At 43.1% G+C, this 13,065-nt stretch overlaps 1 protein-coding gene across 5 annotated transcripts in view; it reads right to left on the bottom strand.

Moving 5' to 3' along the window:
- Positions 1-13,065, bottom strand: part of ARMH3 (armadillo like helical domain containing 3) — a 125,152-nt gene that overhangs the window by 24,461 nt on the left and 87,626 nt on the right. For all 5 annotated transcript variants that reach the window (XM_030453731.1, XM_030453728.1, XM_030453730.1 and 2 more), the window contains exon 24: positions 5,549-5,627. In XM_030453731.1, the coding sequence (XP_030309591.1) occupies positions 5,549-5,627 (79 nt within the window). The remainder of the gene's footprint in view (positions 1-5,548; positions 5,628-13,065) is intronic.

Genomic DNA, 13,065 nt, shown 5'->3' with positions numbered 1-13,065 from the left:
GCTTTTCCTGCCCTACACAAGTGCTTAGCAGTGACGGCAATCTGTAACATTGCTCTCCACTTCCACAGCAGCCTTCCCCGTCAGATCACACAGCACTTCAAATGCTCCTTAGTTCTCCAAGGCTCTGCACCAGTTGCCCTTCCATTCGGGAGGACACAGGGCTCAAGGTTTGCTCAAGGCATCACAGGGAAAGCTAGGAAGGAGTTCAGATGCAGCCCCTTCCTTTAGCTACCCACAGCCCCTTTTCCAAATTCAGTTAAGTACCAGATACAAAACAAATCTACCAGACATCTTGAAAGTGTTTCATGAAACACATTCACCAGCAGTGCAAGGCAAGCACTGGCACTAGAGCAGCATCAGCCTGCCTCCTCAGGATGGGCTGGGAGCTTCTTACAAAGCTGAATCTGTGGCTCTTGCTCAGGCTGGGCTCATAACTCACATGCCCAAGTCTTGCTTTGGTAGCCTGAGCAAAGAAACTTATCTAATTCCTGGAGAATTTATCCTATTTCTGCCAGCAGCAAGCAGCAGCTCCAGAAGGCAGCTCTTCAGAAAAAGTTGCCAGCATTCAATGGTCACCTATACTACAGCAGTTCCCAGGCCTTTATCAGTCCCTGTGGTACTAGCAAGAGCCAGGCATGGATATGAAAATATCTCTAAGAATGGAAGTTGAGTCTTGTTTTGATGGTTAATGGATTTCTTTTCTTACCAGTTTGTACTTAGAGGAAGTCCCTTATGTGCACAAGAGGACAGCTGCCAGAACCAGTAGGAATCAAGACGTGTCTTAGCATTTGCAATGCATGAAGGGTGGAAAGACTTCTTTACTCTGAGAGCAGTCAGGGGGATCCAGGATCATGCTGCCACCGAGAGGCACAGAGCAGATGAATGCCACTAGTGGTGGCAGTCAGGATGCTCAGGCATCTTTGTGCTGAGCCTGAAAGGAGAGTGATGGGTTTCACCCATTTCTAATTAGGGTTTCTGGGACTGAATTATGAAAAGGGTTATATGTCTCCAGCAGTAGGTGTTTTTAAAAAACAAAGCACTTCTTTTTGTCTCTCTAACAGCCTACCACTCCATGTGCCTCTCCTCCACTGATGCATGGGTAATTGTATTCTGCATGTTAATAAAAGACACTACACAGCACAAAGTCACTGCTCCAAAGATCACCTCCAGCTTCAAACCTCTGTGCAGGGAAATTGATCAGTCCTTGAAGCCTCTTCAGACCCTTTCAGCCTGGGACACTGCACAGTCTGAGGCATTATTAAATGTTTGGGATATTTCTCTGGTAAACCAAATAAAATTAAAAAGAAAAATATCTAAACCACAGAACTCCCCCACCAGCCAAGCAAATCAGCAATTTTCCAACTCCAGAAGATTTTTTATATAGATCCTTTTAAACTTGGGATTCCAACTCCATCCAATGCAGGCTTTTTATTTGAACGATTAAATCTGTTTCAACCCATTAATCATGAGTAGGTGTCTGTAATGAGACCATGAAACCCAATATCCCTGGCTCATTTGCTAAGATGTGATGACTTTAAATTAGGGCTTTGCCTTGGTGACCCCTTAGCTGGAATTTCACATCCCTGCTACAGTGTACAACACAGCAGTAGCAAGCTTGCCACCTTCTACCTCAAAACTCATTGCATTTCAGAAGTGAAGTAGCATTATGCCAAAACCATTTTAAAGTCTTCCTGGAGCCCTCACAACACATTATATTAATGTGAGACATTAGGGGGATTTATTGAAGTAGTACCTAGTACTGATGGTACTCTGCATTTTAAAATATCAAATGCACACGTGCCAGAGTTTTAACCCTTAGCACCACTGCCAGCAGTGCTAAAAAACAAAGCATTTGGCATCTGCCAGTCATTTTGCTGCGAGTTATGGAAACCAGAACAAGTTGGATAAACTGTGACATCAATAGCTCAGATTCAGAATACTTTAGGGCATCTAGAACCAACCGGACCATTTTTTGAATCACTGTGCAACTCATGGGTGTCTCCAAACTACACTTTGGGTTAGTCCCTCAAAGCCGCACCAGATAACAAAAGGCCATGTTGTTGGAGGGTGGAGAGAAACATTTGACATTTGAGATATGACCTCAAGGAAAAGGAAGTGGCTTTGTGAGACTGGCTAACCAAACCGGATGAGAGCTACGTGAGCTCTTCACATCCAGAAAAGGTAGATCTGAGACACTGTCCAGATGATTCATGCCCTGAGTTTTTGGTCTGCCTGTTTTGCATTTGACTTTCTGGAGCAACTGTTGTGTTGCTGTTTTCTCACTGACTTGAACCCGTTCTCAGCAACTGTTTCTGCTAGAAAACATGCTGAGAGCTTCTCAATTCAGATATGGCACAGAGAAAGTCCACTGCCTCCAACATACTAAATACAAGGCAGTCCAGTCATCTGGAGAGTACAGATAAGCCTATGAATTCATTTCACATAAGGTTATTTTGCCCTTTGACTTAAGAAGGGACTGAAATATCTTTGATGTCCAACCCTATCTTTTCAACTGTGCAACATCTTTAAATTCCTTAAAGGACTTGCCAGAAGGAGCCAAGCATGTGGAGAGGGATAATACCACAGAAACACAAAGTATCACTGAAGTCAGGTTTCACCAATTAGCAAGTGAGGGAAGATGCCAGTAACTGGCTAAGACTTTTCCTGTTTCATAGTGAAGAACTACAGCAAGGTCAAAATAGCTAACAAGTAGGAAGGATTGAGTTTGCTTTGTCAAGTAGAGTCTTCGCAGAGTGGCACTGGCAAGGACTACATGGTGTTGATAGACTGAGCTGGCTCACTGTCAAATCACTGGTATTTGCTCGCCCCTGGGAATCTCCCACTCTTTGCTCAAGAGTATATGGAAAGAAGGTCTTTTCCCAGTATTTCTGATCTGAATACTGGATAAACCCCACAACAGTCAGCACAGCAATACCATGAAGTCTTGTGAATGTACCTGCCTAGAGCACAGATCTGATATTCAAACTGTGGTTCCTGAGACTGAGAAAACTGGGGCTGTTTAACCTTAAGAAAAGAAAGGCAAAGAAGGCATCTTATTAATATCTATAAATATCTAAGGGGTGGGCGTCAAAAGGATGAGGCCAGTCTCTTTTCAGTGATGCCCAGTAATAAGACAAGGAATAATGGGTTTAAACTAGAACATAGGAAGTTGTACCTGAACATGATGAGAAACTTTTTTACCATGAGGGTGATGGAGCACTGGAACAGGCTGCCCAGAGAGGCTGTGGAGACTCTGGAGATTATCAAAACCCACCTGGATGCATTCCTGTGTGGCCTGCCATAGGTAATCCTGCTTTGGCAGGGGGGTTGGACTATATGATCTCTAAAGGTCCCTTTCAACCCCAAACATGCTATGATTCTATGATATGAGAATATGGATAAGGCTAGTATCTGGGAAGGTAATCTTCATTAAAATAAAAGTTAAAACAAATGTTCCCAGTAAAGAAATATCAGTCTCCTGAAACTATTAAATAACTGAATGACCTGGCCCAAATGTAGGACCTGTGTGTGTACACACAAGTTAAAATTAAATATTTCCATGTGGTGTTTAAAAAAAAAAAAAACAAAAAGAAAATAACAGGGCTATAAAGGAGGGTGGATTTTATGCAGAAAATATTTATGGAGAGAAGGGCAATTAAGCAAACACACAGATAAAAATGAAAGGTACAGCTGGAAATGTACAAAAACCAAGAGACACTTCAGCAGCCAAAAGGCAATCTTGATTGTCATTCCACATTGAATGGCTAAACCAGAATGACAACAGCAAATTTTTTTACCCCACATAAGCCAGATCCTGTCCTTGATCTCTGCCATCTTCTGTTACCTCTTATGTACTTACCACGTGGGACAGCTCTGATGGAAGGGAAACCACAGACCTGAGCTCACTGGCTAATTAGAAGTAAAGTCAAGAAGTCTCCATCCTCCTTCTCCTTGTGCAGTAAATTGCAGAGCAATGCCTACACACTCTTACTGAGACCCCACAGTCCCTCACCACAATGACATCTCCGTTATTTCTCTGCAGTTCACCAAGGCCTTTTATTGCCTTGTGTGGTTTGATGTTCTCCCTGTGTTGAGAAAAAGCATGAAGGAAGAAAAGAAAAAAGAAATCTGTCTTTCAACTTCCGAGTCATCATCTTCAAAATGCTCCGTGCATCAGCACTGATTTCATTATGTGCCTGCTGCTAGAGATTTTATTTAATGAATGACACACAAGGAAGAAAGGCTTTAACCTAACCTCCCTGAACCGCTGGGGGATGAATACTATACAGATCTGACAATGAAAAGCTCATTTCCCTTCTCAGACTAAATTCAACACTATGCAAAATTCCCCCCTATCCAAGCCCCTAGTTCTAAATTGGGCTATTAAAGGCTTTTCTCTTTTAGGGGCCTGGGTTGCTGCAATCAGTGTACCATCAATGAATAAGGACTGATAACATGAACCATCACAAAGCATAGCTGTGAATATAGTGACTCTCCAAGGCTGAACAATAAAGAAAAATTCAGTAAATTAAAACCAGTGTTCTTTTAGCCAGCTATATTGAGAATAAAAAGCAGTAGGGCCCACATATTTTTTTCCACTGCACCAGTGCAGTATTCAACTTGAGACTTCAGAGTGTTACATATTAGAGTAAGTACAAGTACAGTAAGTACTTGTAAGTTATAGAGTAAGTATCAAGTACAGTAATAAATTAAAAGCTTAGTAGGAAGCATGGAAGGGTATCATCAAGTAATGAGCAAAGACATACTCAGCCAGAGAGAGAAATGAACTGCAGAGCAAGAGGCATTCAAGACTTTTTAACAGACACAAGCACGGGATCCCATCTTCTGCAAAGAGCAACCCAAGACAACTCAAAGGAGGTCTGGTCTAGCCTGTGTACACGGTTTCTTCTCCAGAAGGTACAGAGCTGCTGACACAGCTGTATCTGGGATGATACCCCTAGCTCACAGGGTAGCTCTGTATTTTGTCCACTACAGGCTCCTGCAGAGTCATTTACCTTTTCAAGAGTGATTAACATACAATCCCAACATTTTATTTTGGAAAAATAGGCCATCTCTTCCTTTCCTGAAATCATGCACAGTAGTCTGTTTTTATTAAAAAAATTCTCTTTTCAAAATGTAAAACAAGTGAATTCAATTATGCTAGAAAATTTCTAGCAACTGTTGCCTGATACAGTCAAAAAAAAAATCAAGCTGAGCCCAACACTTTATCCATAATCAGATTTGCTGCCAAAAACTTCCTGCTCCTTTTAAATGCCATCATCCACATAGTCTCCAACCTCCCTTGCTGATAATTTTCATCATTTGTACTCACCCTTCTGCATTTGCTGAACAAAGATGTCTGCATGTGATAGTAAAGCTGGCTAAAGAGTGTCTTGTTTCTCTCCTTGCCCACATCTGAATAAGGACCACAAGAGCCTGTGTTCACTCCTGTTACTGCAGTATCATCAGTCCCATTGAGCACCAAGTACTCTTAACACCTATATTCCAGAGGTCAACATGGAAAAAACTCAATGCACTCTTGGCTTACCTGATCCTCGGAGAGCTGCGAAATGTGATTCACTGCAGCATAAGACTCTATCTTCGGGTTGAAGTGGTTGATGATGGCTCTGAAACAAAGGAGGGAAATTTTGAATTTTCAACAGGTTAGGAATGCAGCAGAAATTCCCTGCGCCCCAGCCAGCGTCAGTGCACATGGACCCACAGCCCTGAAAGTAATTCCTTCCTCACCACACAGTACTGGTTTCTCTGCCAAAGTCACACTCCCAGCTGAGACACCAGTGCAAATTCAGTCACAAGTTCACTGGAAACTGTAAGCACAGGCAATGCCCTATGTGTCAGTGCATTTGTCCCAGCAGCTACTGTGATGTGCTCATTGCCTTACTGGGACTAGGCTGCAAGTTGCTCAGTGTTCCAGTGGCACAGTGAATGTGGCCACCACTTCTCCATCCTGCTCAGAAACTGCATCTCCTCATCCCTTCCAAAATCAGTATTGCCCAACACTTTGCTGTACAGAACTGTTGACTAATGTGTTGAAGTTGATGGTTTATGTCCACTATGTTTAAAATGTTGTAGCTGGTTTTACTTGTAGTCATCCATCATTGCAGCCACTACTTTGACTTCTTCTCATAATGACTTTAGTACTCATCCACAATTTGGACCATTAGAGATAACTTATGGCAGTGTCCCAAACATGGCAGCAGAAAAAGTCATGACTCCTATTTCTCTGCCTTGTTTCTCTCAGTGTCTGTACCAACATACTCCCTTTCCCTGCTAGGTGGATCTAGAGGCAGATGGAATAATCAAACTATTTCCTCAGTCTCTCCTCTGTCTGTCAGGTGCAGCTGAGAAGACAAATGGCAAGACAGTAATGTCTCCCCAGGATAGGTTAGCAATTGGTCCAGGTGGGATAATATTCGTAAGACCCACTGCTGAGGTAAATGCTCATGATGGGAACAGCCCATGCCAGTGCTTAGAAGAGATGTGTGCTGACTGTGCCTGGAGAACACTTGCTTGGCCAAATTACAGTGTAGCAGCAGTCAGGGCTTTCACTCTCATATTCATCAGCATGAAAATTCAGAGCTCCCTCTGCAGCACTTCAGTGGGTTCCTTCCTTTCCACATCTCCCCCTGCAGAAGAGCTTTCAGCTACTTTGTCCAGACTTCATCACAGCTAAAAGCTTGTGCCCGAGCTCAGGAATAAGGGATATTCAGTACTAAAGATCAGAGCTGGTGGAAAGAAAACCCACTTGGAAAGCATCCTTACTACTTTAAATACACATAAAGAAAACCAGTGCGGAGAGGGAGAGGAATGGGAGAAGAGTAAAAAAAATAACAAACCCAAACAATCTGCAGGTTCACTGCAACAATACCAGCCACAAATCTCATCAACACACCAGATGGAGTCCATGTGCAGGAGCAGTCACTCCAGAGTCTGCTCCTACAGCATCAGTACATACTTAGTGCAGGAGGCTCCTGCAGTCTCACCAGCTTTGACAGTTACATCAGTAAAGGGAATTCAGCAGGGCCTCTGCAGGCTTCCCATACCCCTCCCTCTACCCCAGAGGAGGGCAAACAAGCAGATGTGCTCAGATTCTTCCCATTTCAACCCAACCAAAGAAGCCACTCCTGTGAGTCACAATCACATCCTCTATTACCCAGCCTCTCAAACATTGTGGTTTTCAAATTTCATGTTTCATGCCTGGCTGGAGTCATATTTACACTCCTGCAGGACACACTACAAGCTACTGAAAGAAAAGGGAACATATAACAACTTAACTTCTGGCTTGACAGAAGGCTTGGCAGCTCAGAGGGGTTCAATGCACTCACGCAGTTCCAACATTTACCAGGGAACAGATTTAGCATTCATTTGTACTCACTGCTGTGAAGCACTTCAACACAGGCTGCCTGCTCTCAAGTCCCTACGTGGATCTGAGCTAGTGGAGCAGCACCTGCAATTGCAGCTGGGATTCACCCAGGGAAAGCAAACCCAGCAACCAGCTGGCACTGCAGTAAGAATCAACAGACATTAAGGAAGAGAAAAGAATTCAAGTCTTCTTCCTCATTTCCCTAAAGGAAAATAGACAACTCCTCAGTGACTAGAGAAGTTCAGCCATTTAATTTAAGAGAGCTCTTTCACTACAGAGAATTTCTTCTCAATCTGATTTTCTGCAGAGCTGTTTTTCTGAACCTGCAGGCAGCCTGGGGAAGAGTAGCCTGAAGAAGATTCAATCCTGGCTCTGTGTAGTCAGGTTCTTACTGGCCAGCATACGCTACCCAAGGCCAGGCTCTGCATGTGGTACAGCTCCTACTTGCACATTTGCTATGAGAAAATCCATCCCTACCCAGCCCAGGCTGCTGTGTAACTGCAGAGCCTTTCTACATAAACCACACCAATATGCCTCCACTATTCTCCCATATGTCAATATCCATCTCATCCCTGGGGCATCCTTTTAAGCAACTGGCCTCCTAAGCAACAGCTGGAATTTCAGTAGTTTGCAAAGCTGCCACTCCACCCGCATTGCTTCCGAAGGCAACAGGACACTGGAGCTTTTAAGCAGTCTCCCCTTTATGGACAACAAACCAGCAGCTTTGCCATCATAAGTTCACACACCACTACCATGTAACAGCTGAGTCTTAGCAACGTGTTTTCTTTTTTTTTTTTTTTTTACACTGTCACTGCCTTGACAATTGGGATATCAGCCAGTACCTTTGGGGAGGAGGAAGTGAGCAGCAAAAGCACTTAGAAAAGATTTGTGCTGTGCTGTGATCTAGTGAGATCTTAATATTGATCATACAAAAAAGGAAAAAGGGAGAAAGGGAGAAAAGGAGGGGGAAAAGGGGAAAAGGGGAAAAGGGGAAAAGGGGAAAAGGGGAAAAGGGGAAAAGGGGAAAAGGGGAAAAGGGGAAAAGGGGAAAAGGGGAAAAGGGGAAAAGGGGAAAAGGGGAAAAGGGGAACCTTGTGCTTAGTATTCATGAAGCACTAGCATTTGTAGAACAAGGAAAAGGTAGTGTCAACTGAAAGACAAAACTGCAGTATACATTTGATAATGTATGCACTTACAAATTTTCACACTGCAAAGTCTCTCTGTCATTTGTCACACAAATTTCAGAGCACCTTTGTGACACAATTCTCCAGGGACTCCAATACATTTGGAGAGATGCCACTTCAGCAACACTGCCTCGTCTGACAGTGTCCACAGTCTGACTGATCCACAGTTCAGCAGTCAACTGGCAGGAGGGGAGACTGTCACCTGGACAAGAGGAAGATGCTGAGCCAACAGAAGGTGAAACTGGCTCAGAAATTTAAAACTGGGCTCCCAGTGGCTTGTCTTGAGGTTAATGGTTAGTGGTCTAAGGCAGAACACAAGCAATCTCCACATTCTTTATTCCTTGATCTCCAGTGAGTCACTTACACTCTGGCCATGCCAGTGCTTTCAGAAAAACCCACTCCCATCACTTCTTCATGCAACTCTTCAAAAAGCTAGACTCAGTGAGGCCAGAAGCCATGTAGACACATAGATGAATGAACCTGTATCTTCCCCAGGATGAACCACCTAGAACACTTTTATTTATGTATTTATGCATTTATTATGTATTTATTGCATTTATTTTTATCTTTGGGAAGAAGGGAATGTTTGCAGGAAAAATATAAAGTGTTCTGCCCTGATTCAGGAACCTAAGTGCATATTAATCATTTATTTGTACTAGCTGTGTTGATACTCAACCTACTAGACAATAAATGCAGGTTCTACTGCAACAGGTGTGGTACAAATACAGTGTGGTGGAAAGCCTGTGTCTCAGAGAGGTAACCACCATGGTGGTTAACAGAAAATATAGCAGTTCTGTTATTTACTGTCACAAAAAACTTCAGTTAGAGATAAACGAAGGATAGGGGGAAAAAAATCCACACATACACAGAAAAAAACCCCAAACCCAAAAACTCAATAGAAAAGGAATACTAAAGAATGAAGTCCAGAGACTGGAAAAAGGAGACAGAAGGGCAGATAGGATCAAGAAAAGAAGAGGTGAAAAGAGGGCAGGACAGAGATAATCAGCAGCAACAGCAACTGATCCAGCACAGTCTGTCCTCTGCAAATTGGAAAGCTGTGACTGCTGAAAAGTTTCTACTTTGGCTGTCCTTAGGGCTGCAACAATTAACCAGTCCTGAAAGACTGTTATTAGCCCTTTCTCCTTCACAAAAACATGGGCTAGAAGGTGCGAAGCAAGGGAATCCACATGTGAGCCCTATTAGGTGTGGGGGTTTTTCCAATAATGTGGACATCCTACTGCTGCTCTCACCTTGAGCTATGTTGAGAGAAGGTGAGCAGCATTCTCCCCCTCACCACCTTCACTACAACAGGACTTGCTTCTGAAGTAGCTCTCCAGACAGTAACATTTTAAAAAGTGTTTCTATAAAGTCTTTTAAAACTGCATAGTGTTACTCCTTGATGAACAGAAACAACCAGTGCTGCCCTTCAGAGAAGCTCAGGGTGAAAGAACTTCTGAAGATGTGTCTGCTGATAGGAAAGGGCTCCTGTGAAAACCGATCCAGCACACACAGAAAGATAAAATTTAATTGATTCCTCAATTTAATTTGCCACTAGCTGCAACATCACACATGAGTAGCAAAATGCACCAGCAATACTAAGATATCAGTCCTTTAATTCCTAGCACCTTCCAGTCCATGTGTACCCACTGTGGCAAGGAACACCTCAACCTCACAACAAGTTGGTCTGAGTCCAGTGTGCAGGGAAAGCAAAATCACTGTGCTCAGGCGTGTTGCACTTCAGCACGTTTTCTCTGACCTCCAAACTCTCCCCATCAAGTTATTGCAGATGAGCTGTCTAATACCCACTCCTGCTTGACAGCAGCTACATTTCCAGAGTCCCATAAGACATCATTGTCCTCTTGTCCTAAGCAGAGAAATTAAGCATTCTGGAGGTGCTGAAAGTAGGCTAAGGGAAGAAGTGAAAGGTTGCAAAGCTTATTATAGAGCTAGGAGTGCTGAGCCATCATTCACTGCATGAACCTTGTCTTTGCACCTACTTTACAACTCCTATATGCAATGCCTGGCATAAAGCATTCCTGTGGATACCCAAACAATTATTGTACAATAAAGCAGCTCACTTCTTCCTACATCCTGTTACAGTGGCACAGAGAAGCAGCAGTACTTGGTGGGCATTTACCCTATCACAGAAAACCAAAGGTGACTTTATATTTACTATACATATTCATGATGTTCATGCCAGCACAGTGCTCTGGGAAGCAGTGAAGGCATTCCTCTTCACTGCGTAAAGCTTGGTGCCTGGTGAGGGCAGCCAGTTCACCTGACACTACCCAAGATGGATGCACTAAGCTTGTAGAACAGGCAGAAGTAGGAAAGGATGTAGTTGTCTTTTATCACGCTCCGCTTTATAAACCTGCTTTAGTAGTAAAGGGAAACCTGAGACACAGTGGTGTTTGTTGTCCAGGAACAGCAATCAATAAGTGACCAGCTTCTCTCCAATTTGCTGCAGCAGCTCCTCCTCTCTCATGTGCTTAGCTTCTCTTTTTATAAAATGTGAATAAGAACATTCACTTCCACGAAGTGTTTTAAACCAACAAGTTGAAAAGAGCTCAAAGTGTTTTACTATTAGATATGTTGGAAACTGCTCAAGCACAAGGAAGCAAGCAAATTACACATAATACAGAGAACAAAACGAACATAAACCACCCATCTTCTTCTCCTGTTCATGTCATTGTAATCCTGGTTGCTGGAGACCTGTGCAAAACTCCCAGTCACAAGCCAGCCTTCCTGCAACAAGCTGTGTCTCAGCAAGCTGCTGTTTGGGACAAAGATCCTGCTGGCATTGCTCTCTTACACAATCCCAGCACTCAAGACAATAAAATCCCATCTGTTCAGTGCCTGCAACAATTAGATTGAGTTACTCCATATGTACAGTCCCACCTGGCAGGAGGTGAGAGGCTTTAGGTTATTTTAACACATGTCTACAAGGCATTGCTATAAGGTACACATATCTGCCATACCTAAGCTGCATGCAGCAAATAAAAGCAAGCAAACCCCCTGGAAAGGTGCACTAAATTCTTCATTCTACTGTGGTTTAACTCCAGTCTTTTATATTTCTTGTGCTCCTACACTTTACTGAGTACTAACATTAAGCTTGAAGTCCTCAACTCACAGGGGGAGGCATCTTCCAGACACAGTAGCAAACTGCGGGGAAGAATCTAAGACAAAAGAATATTTTAGTTAAAAGCTTTTGCTTTACAGCTCACCAAAAACATTCTAGTCAGCATTGCTGCAATTTTGCAGAAGAAATTAGTCTGATACACCTGTTCAGTTCTGCCATTCTGAAACCTATTGATTGCAATGACAGGCTATATGGCAGAGGGAGACACACAGCCTATTTATTTAACAATGAGGGGAAAAAAGAATATACATGTGCCAGCTAAGCTTCTTGCAGCTCTCAGCATTGTTTTTCCATGCCCCATTCTGCAAGGGCAGAAGCAGAGGATGAAGAAGCAGACCCACCCTGCAGCTCTGTAGTACATCCTTCCACTTCTGTTTGCTGGATACTGATCCAATAACATCATGTCTGTCAGGATATATTCTTCTTACAGGTAATTCCTCATTTAAGCCAATCAAACCAAATACCTCCACCCTCACACCTAAAGGACTTTTATTTGGCTTCTTAACTACAGAAATCCTCATGGGTGTGCAGTTACATCTTTGTGATTGTCCCATGACCTCACTGGAGACTACAACTCAGGGATCCATCCGTTCACATATTTTCACGCAGTCAGTCTATCACTGGAAACTAGTCCAGATAAATTTCTGTTCCTTGTTCTCAATAAGTAGGCACCAAAATTCTTAAGTATACATAACCAATGACACTTCTAATTTAACTGATGTGAATGACATAATAGAAAATATTGCCTAAACATTGGGAGTTAACGTATGGAATGAAGCACAGGGCACTAACCTGGTCTTTATTCTTGCTCTTCTGCCCATCTGTCACTGACTGTTCTACAACAAAGCTATGACTTGATAGAAATAAACTTTTCATCTTCATCATGTAATTCATGTGAGATCAAATGATACATTTTATTGCTCTGAAACACCCAGCTACTGGTGGTGGGAGTATGGTGACAGTTCACTTTTACCAATGGAAAAACATTAAATGCCCAGCCATCCATTATACCTTAGTTACAGAGAGCAGCAGTTAACTAATATTTGCTCATCTCCAACTACAAATAGAATTGGTGCTGTTTGACAGAATACAGAAATGTCACAGATAAAACATCTTGCCTGTGGGCTTGGGCTGCTGGGCACTAAGACCTGCAACTCAACCTATTGTGTTCAAGACATGAGAGCTGACCAGGATACACCAGCATAAGGGCCTAGAGCACAAGTTCTATTAGAGCAGCTGAGGGAGCTGCAGTTGTTTAGTTTGGAGGAAGCTGAGAGGAGACCTTATTGCTCCAATTGCAACCACCTCACAGGAGGCTGGAGCGAGGAAGGAGACAGCCTCTTCCCCTTCGTGGTGTG

This window comes from Calypte anna, chromosome 6 (genome assembly GCF_003957555.1).
Source record: "Calypte anna isolate BGI_N300 chromosome 6, bCalAnn1_v1.p, whole genome shotgun sequence".
In the NCBI taxonomy this organism is placed as follows: Eukaryota; Metazoa; Chordata; class Aves; order Apodiformes; family Trochilidae; genus Calypte; species Calypte anna.
Note: the sequence above shows the minus strand (reverse complement) of the source record. Positions and strands in the feature narration are given on the sequence as shown.